The following is a 17,457-nucleotide window of genomic DNA, read 5'->3' as shown; positions in this document are numbered from 1 at the left end:
AGGAAAGTCTCCCATAGGGCTCAATGGCACTCTGCAGCTCCAACCCGGCCCAAGGAAAGTCTCCCATAGGGCTCAATGGCACTCTTTCCTTGGGCCGGGTTGGAGCTGCAGAGTGCCATTGAGTCCTATGGGAGACTTTCCTTGGGCCGGGTTGGAGCTGCAGAGTGCCATTGAGCCCTATGGGAGACTTTCCTTGGGCCGGGTTGGAGCTGCAGAGTGCCATTGAGCCCTATGGGAGACTTTCCTTGGGCCGGGTTGGAGCTGCAGAGTGCCATTAAGCCCTATGGGAGGCTTCCAAAATCATGCACAGAAGGTTTCAAAGTTAGAAAGGTTTTCGCGCCATTTACGATCATTCGGACCGTACCACAATATTTACGTATGACCACGATACAAATTTTTCGCGTTTTTAACGCACATCATAAATTATCGGATTTAATACGAATTTTTTTCTATTGAAGTCCAGAATTCGGACTTCGATAGACGGGCCCCAAAGCGTGATTGTTACTTTAGTTGCCTCAATATTCCCACCAATAGAAGGCTGGGAGACATTACCTACATTAAAAACCACAACTCCCAGCCCCCCCCTGGCAGCCATTGGCTAGCTTTGGAATACTAGGACATACACTACAGGACCACAATTCACCCCATAACCAGAGTAGTTCTTGTGGGAGCTACAGCCCAAAAGCTTCCTCACCAACTCTTACCATCCCTCCTCAGAGAACCCTCCCACACTGGGGCCCTAGGGCCCATGGCTGCCCTACATATACTATTCCCACCTCACAGACACCCCATATTAGAGCCGGGGAGCGCATCCCTGAGGTAAAAAGCGGAGAGCTGCTTGGAGTCACATGACTGCGCGTACCAGCGGGGCGGGAAAAATCGCGAGAAGCTGCGGGGCCGCGCATGTGAGGCGCGGGCACGCCAATGCGCACTCCCGCGGGTGCCGTGCACGGTGTTTCTCTCACACACTCACTCACTGTGTATCGCACTGTCCGGGGCATGGCCGCATCCCGGCGCTCTGCGCTCTCCTGTTTCCCGAGTATCCCTGCGCGGTGGCGGCTCCAGCTGGAAGCTTGATGGGTGGCTGCGGAGCGGAGGGAGAGGGCCCGGAACGGCTGGGCACAAGAGCCGGCTCAGGGCTGCCTGGGTGAGGAGCAAGGCCACACGGCTCTCTGTCTGTCTGTGTGTGTGTGAGAGGAACGGGGGGAGGAAACTTTCCAGGAGAGGCGGACGGATCCAGTTTGTAGGCCAGGCCCCGGCTTTGCCAGTACCGCTGGGCCGCATCTTACTGGGAAGCCCCGTACCCTGGCCCGTCTATAGGCATGCATGGGAACCCTGTGGCCCTGTACGTGGCTGTGGTAATAGAGTCCATCACAGGTTGCTCTGCTGCCCTTATTCCCAACATTGGGGCTCTGAATGCTTTGCTTTTCTGCTAGAGCATGCTGGGAAATGTAGTCCCAGGGATGAACATCACCAGACACTGAATGACTACATCTCTGGGCTCAGAGGGGTTACTGGGAGTTTTAATTCAGCATCATCCACAGGGCTGTATGGGGGATATCTGTCAGCTTTACTGGGGCTTTACTACATCCTTACTATATCTGGGGGGGGGGGACTATTTTGCAGGGATCCCATCATTAATGGGGGGGAGACAACTTATCTACGTGATAAGCTGTTAGTGGGGTGATGGGAGTTGTTTCACTGGCAAATGCACTGTGGCTGCAAACGATGGAGAATCCACAGCAGTGCGGTATTAGGGTGAAGACACACGGAGCTACTAGTAGCAGCTACTTGTCACGGCTACTATTATAGACAATGCTGATCATTTACTGATAATTGTCTCTACGTGTGTTTTAGCAGAGGCAATTCTCTGTATTGTCTATGGCAGGGGATTTTCTAGAGTTTAGTAGCCATGAAAAAGTAGCTGCTACTAGTAGCTCAGTGTGTCTTCACCCTAAGGGTAAAGACACACGGAGCTACTAGTAGCAGCTACTTGTCACGGCTACAAAAATAGACAATGCTGATCATTTACTGATAATTGTCTCTACGTGTGTTTTAACAGAGGCAATTCTCAGTATTGTCAGGGTATTTTCTGGTGTTTTGCAGCCATGACAAGAAGCTGCTACTAAGTAGCTCCATGTGTCTTCACCCTTAGGGTGAAGACACAGAACTACTAGTAGCTGCCACTGCCATAGACAGTGGTTTTGAAGTTATGTGTAAATGTAATTGGTATGGAAAAACGCTGCCTGGATGTTTGTATTCTCTGCACTGCTGGCTCTGACTTCTGCATAGCGGGGTGATGGGAGTTGTTTCACTAGCAAATGCACTGTGGCTACAAACGCTGGAGAATCAGCAGCAGTGCAGTATTAGGGTGAAGACACACGGAGCTACTAGTAGCAGCTACTTGTCATGGCTACAAAAATAAACAATGCTGATCATTTACTGATAATTGTCTCTGCGTGTGTTTTAGCAGAGGCAATTCTTAGTATTGTCAGGGTGTTTTCTGGTGTTTTGCAGCCATGACAAGAAGCTGCTACTAAGTAGCTCCATGTGTCTTCACCCTTAGGTAGCTGCCACTGCCATAGACAATACTGAGAATTGTCTTCTAAAACACACATAGAGACAATTATCAGTAAATTATCAGCATTGTCTATTTTAGTTGCTGCTACTAGTAGCTCTGAGTGTCTTGACCATTAAATCGATCATGGTGGGAATTGTATTCTGTGGGTTGTCCGGCAGTTTCACCATGGGTGGGAATTGTAGTTCAGCAAGGTGTTTATTGACCATTGCTCACTGTGTTCCATCACCTACCTTGGGCTTCTCACCCTTAAGGAAACAGGGGGGCTGCTGTGGCAATACCCGCAGGGCCACAGGTTGCTCATTGCTGCTGTAGGGACTAAGCCAGTTTATGTGTGGGTTGGGGGTATGATTGGCTTTATAGTTTTCGTTACAACTGCAGTTTTATGTAAGAAATGCTAAGGTACCGTGGGAGTGTGGGGTATTGTCAGTTCATGCATTAGCACTTTCCATGGTGCCCAATATATATTGGGGGCAGAAGTTCTCCGCATTCTGTGCATGTCAGAATCTGAATGCCGTAGCCAGACGCCTTGGGGGTGTGGGGGACCCTGTTTCTTGTGTTCCTACCTGCCTACCTGATCCATCGGCACCCAGTGCTTGGTATATTACTGATATATACTGATCATTTGCAAATAATCCTGCAAGGCTGTGTGCCCACTCCTGACTTATTATATCTGCTTTTGGTCTGACCAAAGAAATCTATCCTCATTGTTGGGGGGGAAATGTCTATTTATAAAAAAAAAAAAAGTGAATATATGTGTAATGTGATGTGTGTAAAAAAGAAAATATATATGTATAGTATATATCAAATTGGAATTAGAACTCTCAGGACCAGCAACTTCTTTGTTATATAATATTTGTATTTTTGACACATTATACAGAAGTCTTATAGTTATCAAGGAGAGATAGATATTTAAAATATATTTTCGTTGTAACTGACATGTAACTGTAAGCAGTATATACATTCATAAATGTCATTGGTTTTGAAGTTATGTGTAAATGTAATTGGTATGGAAAAACGCTGCCTGGGTGTTTGTATTCTCTGCACTGCTGGCTCTGACTTCTGAATCAGTATAGCAGAAACTATCGAGAGCAGAACTAACTTGTTTCAGGAGTCGGAACCAGAGAAAAGGAATGCAGACACATGTAGCTGGCTAGAAAGAGGATTTTTACACTGTGTGTGTGGCGAGTTAGTCTATTATAGCCCCCACTGGAAACAGTAAAAGGGATTGCCGGGCAGAAGGTGATGTCGCCTAGTGGTGCTGAGGAGTAGAACGTGAGCAGTTGCATGTCTTGGGATGGGTAATATAGTATTTTAGTGTCCCTGGTTATTGCTTTATGCTGTTTATCTCTGCGGCACGGTTCAAAGTACCAATAGCTTTAATGGCCCTGGCAATAGCAGGTTCATTCATTCAGATACAGCCTATCTGGGTATGCCTCGAGCAGGGGGGGAATCCCAGGGAGCCTCTAAGTCTGATACACAAGAACATTTGGCGTCACACTCACGAACACACCTTGCGAGCAACCCTTGTCCTCTGCAGTATCCAGCTGTATTGTGCCTTGCTGGCTATGGGTAATTGTGGCTGGGCAGTTAGTGATGGCCGCTGCAATATCCAGCTGTATTGTGCCTTGCTGGCTATGGGTAATAGTGGCTGGGCAGTTAGTGATGGCCGCTGCAATATCCAGCTGTATTGTGCCTTGCTGGCTATGGGTAATTGTGGCTGGGCAGTCAATGATGGCCTCTGCAATATCCAGCTGTATTGTGCCTTGCTGGCTATGGGTAATTGTGGCTGGGCAGTCAATGATGGCCGCTGCAATATCCAGCTGTATTGTGCCTTGCTGGCTATGGGTAATTGTATCTGGGCAGTCAATGATGGCTGCTGCAATATCCAGCTGTATTGTGCCTTGCTGGCTATGGGTAATTGTGGCTGGGCAGTCAATGATGGCCGCTGCAATATCCAGCTGTATTGTGCCTTGCTGGCTATGGGTAATTGTATCTGGGCAGTCAATGATGGCTGCTGCAATATCCAGCTGTATTGTGCCTTGCTGGCTATGGGTAATTGTGGCTGGGCAGTTAACGATGCCCGCTATGCTTGCTATTATGTGCTATTGCTACAGCTGCTTTCTAGCTGGCACGCTTCCTCTGGTCTTCAAGCTCACTACACGTTCAGTCCCAACTGGGTGTGTGACTATATTATGAACAGTGGCTGCAAGTTGTTTTTGCATTCAAAAATTAGTGTCACTGCTGCAGTTGCCCAACGAGGACTGGCATTGTCACAGGTTTTCACTAAAGCTTCTATTGTGTTACTCAACTGCAATAAACCCAACTGCCGGTCTGTGATAGTCGTGTAAGATAAGTCCATTTCTGTTTGGCAATTGTCGCTTTCATTGCTGGCCCCAGACTATTTGCAGCTTAACCTTGGCAGCAGTGGCATCCCAGAGGATCACTTGCCAGCCACACACTTCAAATACGCACTTCCATAATTCATTCATGTTGGGCTCTTGACTAGGTAAATGGAAATGGCATTCTGTTTATCGCTTTTTGCTTTCTGGTTCTGACTCTTGAAACAATGTAACATATGTCGGTTATCCTCAGGGTCTTGTTAGTGAGCTGGCTTCTGCTGCATTTTTAGGAGACAGAACCAGCAGTGCAAAGACTCAGAACTGCCCCACAGATTCTGTTATTAACAAAAGTTACACTAAGGGTGAAGACACACGGGCTACTAGTATTTGCTACTTTTTCACAGCTACTAAACAACATAAAATACCCTGCCAATAGACAACTGAGAATTGCCTCTTCTAAGGGCAGTGGCAAATGGGGAGATTAGTTGCGCCGTGACAGATCTTCGTTACTGCGGGCGACTAATCTCCCCGCAATACCATCCCACTGGCAAGAACGTAAATTGCCAATGGGATGGCATACGTGATGATTCATTTTCCCGAAGTTGCCTCTCAAGAAAACTTTGGGCGACTTCAGGAAAACTAAGTGACGTGTATGCCATCCCACCGCCGATTTACATTCATGCCGGTAGGTTGGCATTGCGAGGAGATTAAGACACATGTAGAGACAGTTATCAGTAAATGATCAGCATTGTCTATTTTAGTAGCAGGGACAAGTAGCTGCTACTAGTAGCTCTGTGTGTCTTCACCCTGCAGATAACTCTAAAGCCACTAAATATGTGTCATGAATGTAATAGGAAAGTTGCTTAGAATTATATTTGTTTTTATTAGGTGTAAATACTGTTTTGGGTGGAGTTCCCCTTTAATGAAATGCAACAGTATAATGAGTAAGCGGAACTTAATTATCTTTTTCCTACTGACTTCTAAATGTTTCTTTGTTTTTTTTTCTTGGCAGGAGGCATACTTTTACCTGGGACCTTCTATTTACGATGTCCATATTCTGAATCAGTGTTTTATTCATCACTGTGTATACAAACGCCATCAAAATGAGTGTCAAAGGGAAAGGTTTCCCTTTGGACCTAGGGGGAAGCTTTACTGAAGATGCACCTAGGCCACCAGTTCCTGGCGAGGAAGGAGAACTGATTACAACAGATCAAAGACCCTTCAGCCACAGTTACTACTCTCTGAAAAACGATGGGATCAAAAACGAAACCTCAACAGCCACCCCTAGGAGACCAGACCTAGACTTGGGCTATGAGCCTGAAGGTAGTGCTTCCCCGACACCTCCGTACCTAAAATGGGCTGAGTCGTTGCACTCTCTTTTGGACGATCAGGATGGGATTAACTTGTTCAGGACTTTTTTGCAACAAGAGAACTGTGCGGACCTGCTGGACTTCTGGTTTGCATGCAGCGGCTTTCGGAAGCTGGAACCCAACGACTCAAAAGTGGAGAAGAGACTAAAACTGGCAAAAGCCATTTACAAAAAATACATTCTGGACAGCAACGGCATCGTGTCACGGCAGATCAAACCAGCGACCAAAAGCTTCATAAAAGATTGCGTTTTGAGGCAACAGATAGACCCAGCTATGTTTGACCAGGCCCAAACGGAAATCCAGTCCATGATGGAGGACAATACATATCCTGTGTTCCTTAAATCAGATACATATTTAGAATATACAACTATTGGTGGGGAAAGTCCTAAAAATTACAGTGATCAGAGCTCGGCATCTGGGACGGGGAAAGGGCCTTCTGGATATTTACCTACTCTAAATGAAGATGAGGAATGGAGGTGTGACCAAGGAGGGGAACTCGAAAGGGAGAGGGATTCTGTTCCCTCCAGCTTATTTACCCAGAAGCTTGTTTTAGACAGTTCGTCCCATTGTGTGGGGCCTAATAGAAGATTAAGTGACGGCAGAGAATTCAGGTATGTTTGTAAACTGTATGGAGGCACCAAGGTGTAGTTGCACAATGCACAATCCTGGCCACATAAGGGCCATTCATGGGATTGTGGAAATTGTTGCTTTCTGCATGTTCCTAGTCACATGATAACTGTGTTTGTGTTTGAAAGATATTTTATTCTAGCTACCAGCAGCATAGCAGCAATTTTTCTAAATATGAATGTGTGCAAATAATAAGCAATATAGCCTTAGTTGTAAAAAATAAGTATAGAAGGAGTCCTGTGCCCATATAAAGGCTTGAAGGTTTACTTTTTATGCTGATCATGGCTGTGCAGCCTGTTACGGTGACAGGTGGATTTCTTTCCAGAAACATTTGGGAGTTTTTGGGCCAAAATCAGAGAAAGGTGAATGATAAAGTGGAGAAGTGCCTGAACTTTATGTGCCATGAAATTTTCTTTCTGCATTTTGCAATTGGAGAGCTTTAGATGCTGTGTTTCTTAGGTTTTTTGGCACATTGACGTAAAGGCACAGAGCTCACCTTAGAATTAAGGTTTAGTGTGATGTTTATATTTATGCTTTTATATTCTTTGTGGTTAATGATTTATTTCAACTGCAGTTATGTACCAGGTCCAGTTTGGCTTCCGCTTTTATCTAGATGTGTGGGTCCTAATTAAAGGAGACATGTAGGATAAGCTAAAAAAGATTATTTTATAGGCAATTATGAATAATATATGGTACTGGTTTCACTTTGGTCAAAAAATTATTACTGTCTGTAAAAATGGCCCCTTTATTGGAGCGATAGATCCTCTCAGGTCTCTGTCTGTGTTTCAAATGAGGGGTGGGTGTGGCCTAACTGTCCCTGCCAGAAGCACAGTAGGAGGGAAAGTGCCTGTATGACTGCAGGGCTATGACTGGCTAAAGGTGGCCATACACGTTAAGATACCTTCGCTTGGCGAGGTCGAATTTAGGCTAATTCGGTTGTTTGGCCCTGGGACCAAATGATCGAATTAGAGCGCCGCAATAGGCGCATTCGTTTCGGGGTCCGAATCAACAAGCCGATGCGGTCCCAGATCCAACTACATTTTTAAACCTTCCCAATAGATATCTGGCCGATTTCAGGCCAGACGTCGGTCGGGCAGGCCTGTCATTTATGCCCATACACGGGCCGATAAGCTGCCGAGTCTGTCTAAGGGACCGATATCAGCAGCTACAGTCGGCCCGTGTATGGGGACCTTAAGACAGGCTTCAGTTCCCTATCAGGTCAGCCTATTGGGTCCCCCCTGCACAGCCTGGGAAAGGAGGCAGAAGGAAGAGGGACAGATGGGTGGGACTAATGGGGTTTTTGGAGAAAATTTCAATTAATCAGCCGGAAACACTACTTTTTAAAGCACATTCCTTCTGTATTAAGATGAGTACAATTCATTGGCACAATGTTGTTTTTCACACACTATGTTCCCTTTAAGGTGGCCATACACAGGCAGATTTAAGCCCTTCAGACCAATTGGGCAGCTCATCTGCCCAGGTATGGTGTCCCACCTTAGGTCGGCATATCTGGGGGATGATTTGCCTGTTTGGCGAGGTCATGAAACAAGTGGATCTTAACGTTAAGCTGAAAATTGGAACAAGAAGCAATAAAAAAAAAAAAAAAAAAATTCAATAACAATATAAATGTACCTGTGGGATTATTCTTGTTGCCGGGGTCAGTGGACCGGACAACCAGGCAGCATTTTAAATAGAAGTAGAATTTAAATATTGTTTGAGTGGCAACACTGATGAAGCCAATACAAGGATTACTCATTGGTTTATCATTGCCTATGTTACTAAGCAGCCTTATTACATAAAGTAAAATAAAACACCATATTTTCTCTGCGCTATATGCTAATGTTACAAATCCTAATAGGGTTGTGTTTGTGTGAGACACCGCAGCTTAATATGGGGTGGGGTGCACTTTAAAGAGGGACCTGTTACCCTAAAAAATCTAAATTAAGGCAAACTTTGTATCACCCCAAAATCTTGTGCTTTTACCATCCAGGTGATATCTGGAAAGTTAAAGTAATTGTAATTAAAAATCTGAGCTATCAATCATATATTGCCTACGGCATAGAGGCGGGGCAGGCAATATATGATTGACAGCTCAGATTTTTAAATACATTTAAAACAAAAAAAAATTTGGGTTTCATGTTTAATTTTTAAAGGTCTTTTACTATACAGGTTTGGGATCCCTTATCCAGAAAGCTCCGAATTATGGAAAGCTTGTCTCCCATAGACTCCATATTAATCAAACAATTCAGAATTTTAAAACTGATTTCCTTTTTCTCTGTAGAAATAAAACAGTACCTGTAATTGATCCCAACTAAGATATAATTACCCCTTATTGGGGGCAAAACAGCCCTATTGGGTTTATTTCATGGTTAAATGATTCCCTTTTCTCTGTAATAATAAAACAGTACCTGTACTTGATCCCAACTAAGATATAATTACCCCTTATTGGGGGCAGAACAGCCCTATTGGGTTTATTTAATGGTTAAATGATTCCCTTTTCTCTGTAATAATAAAACAGTACCTGTACTTGATCCCAACTAAGATATAATTACCCCTTATTGGGGGCAGAACAGCCCTATTGGGTTTATTTCATGGTTAAATGATTCCCTTTTCTCTGTAATAATAAAACAGTACCTGTACTTGATCTCAACTAAGATATAAATAATCCTTATTGAATGCAAAACAATCCTATGGGGTTTAATTAATGTTTATTTATTTTTTTTAGTAGACTTAAGGTATGGAGTTCCAAATTATGGAAAGACCCCTTATCCAGAATACCCTTGGATAACAGGTCCTATACCTGTACAGCTTTTTGTGTGTGGGTGACCGCTCCCCTTTATGCATAATGCTATTCCAGGCATGCACTTTTGCAGGGGGACCTCTTGAAGCTTCCATGATAGGAGTAGGGTAGGGAATTCCATAAACAAACGGCTACACCATAGGAGAGTGGGAGGCAGTTAGAAGGGGGGGGGGGACCTTGGTCGGAAGAAGCAAAGGGAGCTCAGATGGTTATATTTGGAGAGGAGAGCAGAGATGTAGGGAGGAGTGGCATTGTTAAGGGCACTGGAAGTTAAAATTAGAAACCCAATATCATTTGGGATGAAATAGTGAGCTCGCCAAAGAATTTGCCTGGTTGTGCAGCGGCACCAATTGGCAAAAATTTTGTTTTTTTGGTATTGTGACCCAGTTGCCTCACATAAGCAGCACCTGACACACACTGACACTAGAAATGCAGTTGTACTTACCCTTACTTTTCCCTCTGCGTTTATTTTTAGTTTCATGCCCGCCTGTTGTGTAGATCCTCCAGCATTCCTACTAACTTTGTGCCTTGATCAGTAGGGGACTGGGGGCAGGCGTGGGAAGGAGTTTCCCTATATAGGCTAACTTTCTGTCGGGCACGTTGAAAAGCCTTGCGATTGAAGCGGTAGTTCAGCTTTGAGTTAACTTGTAGTATGTTATAGTATGAGCAATTCTTAGCAACTCTTCAGTTGGTCTTCATTTTTATTTTTAATTATTTGCCGCCTTCTTCTGCCTCTTTCCAGTTTTCAGATGGGGGTCACTGACCCCAGAAGCTACAATTTTATTGTTATAGCTTATTTTTATTACATTCAGGTCCTCTCTTATTCATATTCCAATCTCTCATTGAAAACACCGCCTGGTTACTTGGGTGATTCAGACCATAGCAACCAGATAGCTGCTGGCATTCCAAACTGAAGAGCTGCTGCTCAAAAAGCTAAATAATTCAAAAACCCAAATAACACAAATAAAATAAAAAAAAACCCACAAATATTAAGTAGACCAATTGCAAATTGTCTCAGAATATCTCTCTACAAGGTGTACAACTCCTTTTACTTCTTTTGATCTAAATATAAATTAATGTCTGAAATTCAGGATTAAAAACATTATTTATGCACAGCTTTTGGGCACATAATGCAGTTAGCAGGATTTTGGGCAGCTGCCATCTACAGGCTGCTTAAGGGGAAACATTACCTGCTCTGAACCTGGGCACCCTTCCGCCCTGGCAAGTGGATCAGGTAAACTTGCATTGGCTGAAAGCCTCCATTGTATCTGTTGCACTGGGACACTCCTAATCTGTGCGTGACCATTTAAATGTGGTCTCATTTAAAGGAGAAGTAAAGCCTACAAAAGATTGTCTGGACATGCTGCATTTTATATAGGGAGCCTATTGTTCCAGCCCAGTGGTTGAGCAACCCTGTAATAGTAAGTATCCATTCCTTCGAAGCTGTGCACAGCAGCTCCCCATCTTGGATCATTTAGGTCATCTTTTGTGTGTCGGTGACACCGCACATGCTCAGTGTGCTCTAGCTATGCTTAGGGGTTGTTGCAAGTCGCCAGAACATTAGCAGAAAGCAAAGTATTAAGATTGGAGAAGCTGATGGTGCAGAGCTGATTATTAATCGGATCTGATGCAGAATGTGTATGTACTTCCATGTTATGTGAATCTGAATAAGTTACCGAATTATATGTTGTGTGCGAGGCTTGCTCCTTTGCGTGCCTGCCAGTGAAAGCAGAACCCTAACCTCGGCCATTGTTAGGCTTGAGGAATGTTTTTGTAATCGAGCGCTTGGCATTGTAATTGATAACACGCAACAGTGAAACCAGACACATATCTGCCCCGGCTTGGAAACGTGTTCCTATGTCAGTGTGCGGGTTCCGTGCCACCAGATGTTCCATTTGGAGCTGCAGCTCAAGGATCAGCAGGATTTTTTTTTTTTAAAGCAGCTTAGGGTATCTGTAGCCCTTCCTGCATAAGTGATACTGATATATTCCAGGTCTGTTGCAGGAATTTGTCAGTATCACTTTAAACAGCTCCTGGTACTACTGTAACTAAATTCCTGCCCTTCCCTAGACCCGGGATCCCCAACCTACTCTTGAGGCACACTCAATGTACATCTTACTCAAGATGTAAAAAGTTTTGGTGAGCCAGACAAGCATGAGAAAAGTTCTTTGGGGATGCCAAATAATGGCTGTGATTAGCCATTTGGTAGCCCCATGTGGACTGCTGGCCTGCAGAAGGATCTGCTGGGAGTAAAATTGGTTCTCTGAGCTTCCAAAACTTGCGTCCAAGCCAGAAATGTAAATATGGGCACCCAGGTTGAGGCTACTGGGAACAACATCAAAGGGAAGGGGGGGGGGGGTGAGCAACATGGTGCCTCCGAGCTACTAGTTGGGGAACACTGCCCTAGACCCATGTTAGCATTGTAGGACCCCAACATCCCTTCTCCCCAAGACTTTTGCAGCAATGATGTCGGACTTAAGACTGGATCTCCAGTCCATCAGGTCTTTGCTTCACCCCCAAGTCTAACCTCAAAGATGCAATTGTCATGAAAGGACACTTGTTCAAGTCTGACACCAGGAGGCCAGGGTTTCATTTAGAAAGAAGATGATAAACTTGGTCAGTTCCTATAAAAATGTGGCCTCCTCGAATCGATGGAAAGACTAGCCACCTAAAGTAGCATTTGTTATTCCAGGTGTTTCATGAGGTATTGTCTGAGCAAATCCTTGGAGCAGGGATCCCCAACCTTTCTTTCTTGTGAGCCACAGTCAAATGTAAAAAGTCTTGGAGAGCAACACAAGCACCATAAAAGTTCATGGAGGAGCCAAATAAGGGCTGTGATTGGCTATTAGGCAGCCTCTATGCACCCTATCAGCTTACAGGGGGCTTTATTTGGTAGGAAATCTTGTTTTTATTCAACCAAAACTTGCCCCCAAGTCAGGAATTCAAAAATAACTCCCTGGTTTGGGGGCACTGAGAGCAACATCCAAGGGGTTGGGGAGCAACATGTTGCCACTGGTTGGGGATCACTGCCTTAGTGAATTAGAGATTAGAGTGGAACCCAGGACCCCAAACACTATGCTACTGGCCTTTAAACCAGTACAGAAGTGGAGTCTACTTCACGGACCTATAAGAACCATTCTTCTGTTGCAATAGATTCTGAATATGTTTTGATGTCCTTTGGGTCTGTCACACTGTGCTGGCACTTAAGGTGGCCGTACATTATAAGATTCCCTCGTTAGGCAAGGTCGCTAAACGAGCAGACCTTTTTCCTGATATGGGTGATACTGTTTTCATCCGATTGCATTACAATGAAGGGGACCGTCGATCTGAAGGACCCAAATCAGCAACTTAAATCTGCCCATGTATGGCCACCTGTAGAGGGTTAAATCCCAGGATAGTAAGATTAAGGGTAACCATTAACCCATCGTTGCATTCAGAGTTTACCATTACTAAGTGAATGGGAGCCACAGAAAGGAATTCTCCCGGCCCACCCGATGGTACTGTTCCTTTAAACTCTTTTTGAGACGGAAAAAGGAAAAATTGAAGCCTCCTTCCTATAGTCGCGCTTCTGGCGTTGGGCACATCTGGCCTTTCGCCCACTGCTTCTGTAGAAGAGTAGAAATGCCCCCCTTTGATCCTCGCTTTCTTGGCGTATCTGAAGACCGGCCCCATTCCTCTAACCTGTTTCCTCAAATAAAATATCTCGTTCTGCCTTGAAGTTTTTTTTTTTATCATGTAAACTTTGCACCGGCTCAGTACTTGAATGGGGCCGCTGATAAGGCCGAGCGATAAATCAAGATGAATGTACAGCGTGACATCATTCCGACACCCCGGCTGGCGCTACTTGCCGCAGACTTGGAACCCTCTCCCGGGTAGATACAGCTTTTCATCTTTAAAGGAGAACTAACACTCAACAACAAAGGCTTCATCTTGACACGTTACTCCATCAGCTCCTGCTCCAGTTCCAGGCCACCGCAGCCCTCCGACAGTGAAGCATTTTCCGTAAAGGCATTAGGTGTGGCCCAGGCCAAACACTGCTCACTTGTCGTCCAAGTTGACGACTACCAGTAATTTTCTAAACTGTGCCCAAAAATAATGCGTGTGTGAGCCGAAAATGTGCTTTGGGAGTCAGGAAAAACAAACAATGTTAAGTTTTATTAAAGAAGATTTCTTTGAAATGGCATTACTGTAAGGTTTTTACGACTTCTATTAAAATCATGTATCTGTGCCCCGGGGGCAGTGGTTCCCAGGCATTGGGGGGGGGGGGGGAGCGAGTCCTTGACTCCTCAAGGGCTCCAGCCTGAAAACTTATTAGGGTGATTGGCATTCATGGAAGCCCAGCTTGAAGACCAGTTATTGGTAAGGTTTGGGTGTGTGCCTGTTTATTAGGGGCAACTAGTAGGCCTATAAGCATTGAGATGTTAATATATTCCCTAGTTGTTAGGCAGGGCAATTTTGGGTGCGGGGGGGGGCTTTAAATAGTGGATGGTGAGCCCCTGCGTATGGTGAATTGGATAAGTTCTTATTTTATCTTCTGGATATTTACAGGTATGGGACCTGTTATCCAGAATGCTCAGGACCTGGGGTTTTCTGGATAAGGGATCTTTCTGTAATTTGGATCTCCATAACTTAAGTCTGCTAAGATTATTTTAATATTGAATAAACACAATAGGCTTGTTCTGCCCCCAATAAGGGGTAATTATATCTTAGTTAGGATCAAGTACAGGTACTGTTTTATTATTACAGAGAAAAGGGAATCATTTAACCATTAAATAAACCCAATAGGGCTGTTCTGCCCCAATAAGGGGTAATTATATCTTAGTTGGGATCAAGTACAGGTACTGTTTTATTATTACAGAGAAAAGGGAATCATTTAACCATTAAATAAACCCAATAGGGCTGTTCTGCCCCAATAAGGGGTAATTATATCTTAGTTGGGATCAAGTACAGGTACTGTTTTATTATTACAGAGAAAAGGGAATCATTTAACCATTAAATAAACCCAATAGGGCTGTTCTGCCCCAATAAGGGGTAATTATATCTTAGTTGGGATCAAGTACAGGTACTGTTTTATTATTACAGAGAAAAGGGAATCATTTAACCATGAAATAAACCCAATAGGGCTGTTCCGCCCCCAATAAGGGGTAATTATATCTTAGTTGGGATCAAGTACAGGTACTGTTTTATTATTACAGAGAAAAGGGAATCATTTAACCATGAAATAAACCCAATAGGGCTGTTCTGCCCCCAATAAGGGGTAATTATATCTTAGTTGGGATCAAGTACAGGTTCTGTTTTATTATTACAGAGAAAAGGGAATCATTTAACCATTAAATAAACCCAATAGGGCTGTTCTGCCCCCAATAAGGGGTAATTATATCTTAGTTGGGATCAAGTACAGGTTCTGTTTTATTATTACAGAGAAAAGGGAAATCATTTAAAAAAATTAGAGTTATTTGTTTATAATGGAATCTATGGGAGATGGCCAAGGGGCTTATAACATGCGAGGGGGCAATCAGACTCTTTTACGCTCGATTATAGGGCACTAAACCCATAGTAGCCAATCAGCAGTTAGCTTTGATCGTTACGCTGCAGGTAGAATAATGAAACCAAGTCTTTAAGTGGCTACACAGTATTGGCAAAGGGAGTGTTTAAATTAGCCTTTGGGTTCTGCCCACGTGTAACTGGGTCAGTGCTATTCACTCAGCTCTCTGCATCTTTCTGCCTGGGGGCCTTTTTAAAAACAAACAAAATGCATCTTCCTTTCATATGCACATACGCTTCTGGGTCACAGGCAGTCAGGACCACCAGCCGAAATCTTGGGGTCCCTTTCATTTAAATAGCCAGCCCCCCTCATCAACATTAAAAAAATAAGAGCATCCCTGACTGCCCCCGCCGCTACTCCTATAATTCAAAGTCTCTTTTGTTATGGAAACAGATGCTCTGCTGGAGATGTTGCTAATAATACAGGCTGGTAACTGGGAGAGAATGGATATGCCTACATATTACTGAGCTCATTAACGTTGGGCAAGGAATGCGCCTCAGAGCCCCACGCAGGGTTTATTGGGCAAGTTTAAAAGCATATTCTCATACGGAGTAGCGTCGGCTCTTTTACCGTTATGTTGTACAGTCGAATTTGGGATCAGCTGACATTTGCACACAGGGTATTGACGACAGTGGTGGCCAATTGTGCATTTAAGTTTCAGGTTGGGGGCAGCTATCAGCTGATGGAATTGGGAAGACGTTGTGGGGAATACCTAGAGCAGGGGTGGCCAATACGTTGATCGCGGTCCACCAGTTGGTCCCCCGTGAATCACTGGTGGACCACGATGAAGCCGGGGATACAGAAGTGTCGCGTATGTACGCATTCATGCCGCACTTCCGCATTCCCCGGTCATCAGTTGACCGTGGAATAAAAAAAAGTCTGACCGCCCCTGACCTAGAGGAAAGCTGGCCATACACGTTAAAGGGGTAGTTCATCTTTAACTTAAGTTTTGCAATAATGTAGCCAATTTGCAATTGGTCTTCATTTTTTATTTTGCGGTTTTTAAATTAGTTTGCTTTTTGTTCAGCAGCTCTTCAGTTTGGAATTTCAGCAGCTATTTGGTTGCTAGGGTCTGATTTTACTTAGCAACCAGGCAGCAGATTGAAAGAGAGACAAGAATATGAACAGAGGAGGGCCTAAATAGAAAGATAAGTAATAAAAAGTAACAATTAAACTGTAGCCTCACAGAGAAATAGGTTTTTGGCTGCTGGGGGTCAGTGACCCCCATTTGAAAGTTAGAAAGAGTCAGAAGAAGAAGGCAAATAATTCAAAAAAAGAAATGAAGACCAATTAATTTGCTAGAATAGACCATTCTATAACCTGAAGGTGAACTACCCCTTTAAGATTGTTAAAAGAACTTTTTATTATCATAGGACCAGGCTTGTCTTGAAATGATCATTTAGGGTAAGAATTTAGGGTAATCGCCCTTCGCATTGCTTTGGTAATCCGAAGTCGCAAAAGGATTCCTCCTGCAGTCAAGTTCATGCAACTTAGGTAAAAGAAGCGATGCAAAGGGCTTTCCATCTGCAACTTCTATTATTACCATCGGATTGCACTGAAATTAGTCTCAGGCTAAAAATGAGTAGGGTCCCCCCCTTCCAATAGAACTATTCCTTGAGTGTAACCCTTTTGCTGACAATTCACTGCTAGCCAATGGTAACAAATAAATCTTTTTAGCAGTGACACTTGTGTGGGATCTAAGTTGTAAGCGCTGCTGAAAGCTCTCAATTGGTTACTGAATGTTCCACTAATGCACTTTTTTTGTGTTCTTTCCCTAATAGGCCCGGCACGTGGAGAGAGCCTGTTAACCCTTACTATGTCAACACTGGGTATGCTGTGGCACCGGTCACCAGTGCCAATGACAGCGAGCAGCAGAGTATGTCAAGCGATGCCGATACTATGTCATTAACTGACAGCAGTGTGTAAGTACTAGTGTGTTTTGCACCAACGTTATCCACGCACAGCGTTATCCACGCACATTTCACATTAACCCAGGAAACACACAGTTGTTTGATAAATTACAGTAGAAGCTTTATAACAACATCTGAGCTTTGATAGTATTCTGTGGGTGATTAAATAGGAAATGGCTTTTCCATTTGCCCAAAATGCCCCCCTTTATACTAAATTTCTTTATACTAAGTTCAGTTTGGTGGGAAACTGTTAGGGTATAGACTCTCAACTATAAATTGCTTTAA

General features: G+C 44.0%; 1 protein-coding gene across 2 annotated transcripts in view; it reads left to right on the top strand.

Moving 5' to 3' along the window:
• Positions 1–856: 856 nt before the first annotated feature.
• Positions 857–17,457, top strand: part of axin1 (axin 1) — a 34,753-nt gene continuing 18,152 nt past the window's right edge. The window contains exons 1-3 of one of the 2 annotated variants that reach the window (XM_002935835.5): positions 857–1,147; positions 5,933–6,901; positions 17,044–17,184. In XM_002935835.5, coding sequence (XP_002935881.2) covers positions 6,024–6,901; positions 17,044–17,184 — 1,019 coding nt within the window. In that variant the 5' untranslated portion in view covers positions 857–1,147; positions 5,933–6,023. The remainder of the gene's footprint in view (positions 1,148–5,932; positions 6,902–17,043; positions 17,185–17,457) is intronic. The other variant, XM_004918095.4, reaches the window with a different exon arrangement.

The sequence above is a fragment of the Xenopus tropicalis genome, chromosome 9 (assembly GCF_000004195.4).
Source record: "Xenopus tropicalis strain Nigerian chromosome 9, UCB_Xtro_10.0, whole genome shotgun sequence".
Lineage (NCBI taxonomy): Eukaryota > Metazoa > Chordata > Amphibia > Anura > Pipidae > Xenopus > Xenopus tropicalis.
Note: the sequence above shows the minus strand (reverse complement) of the source record. Positions and strands in the feature narration are given on the sequence as shown.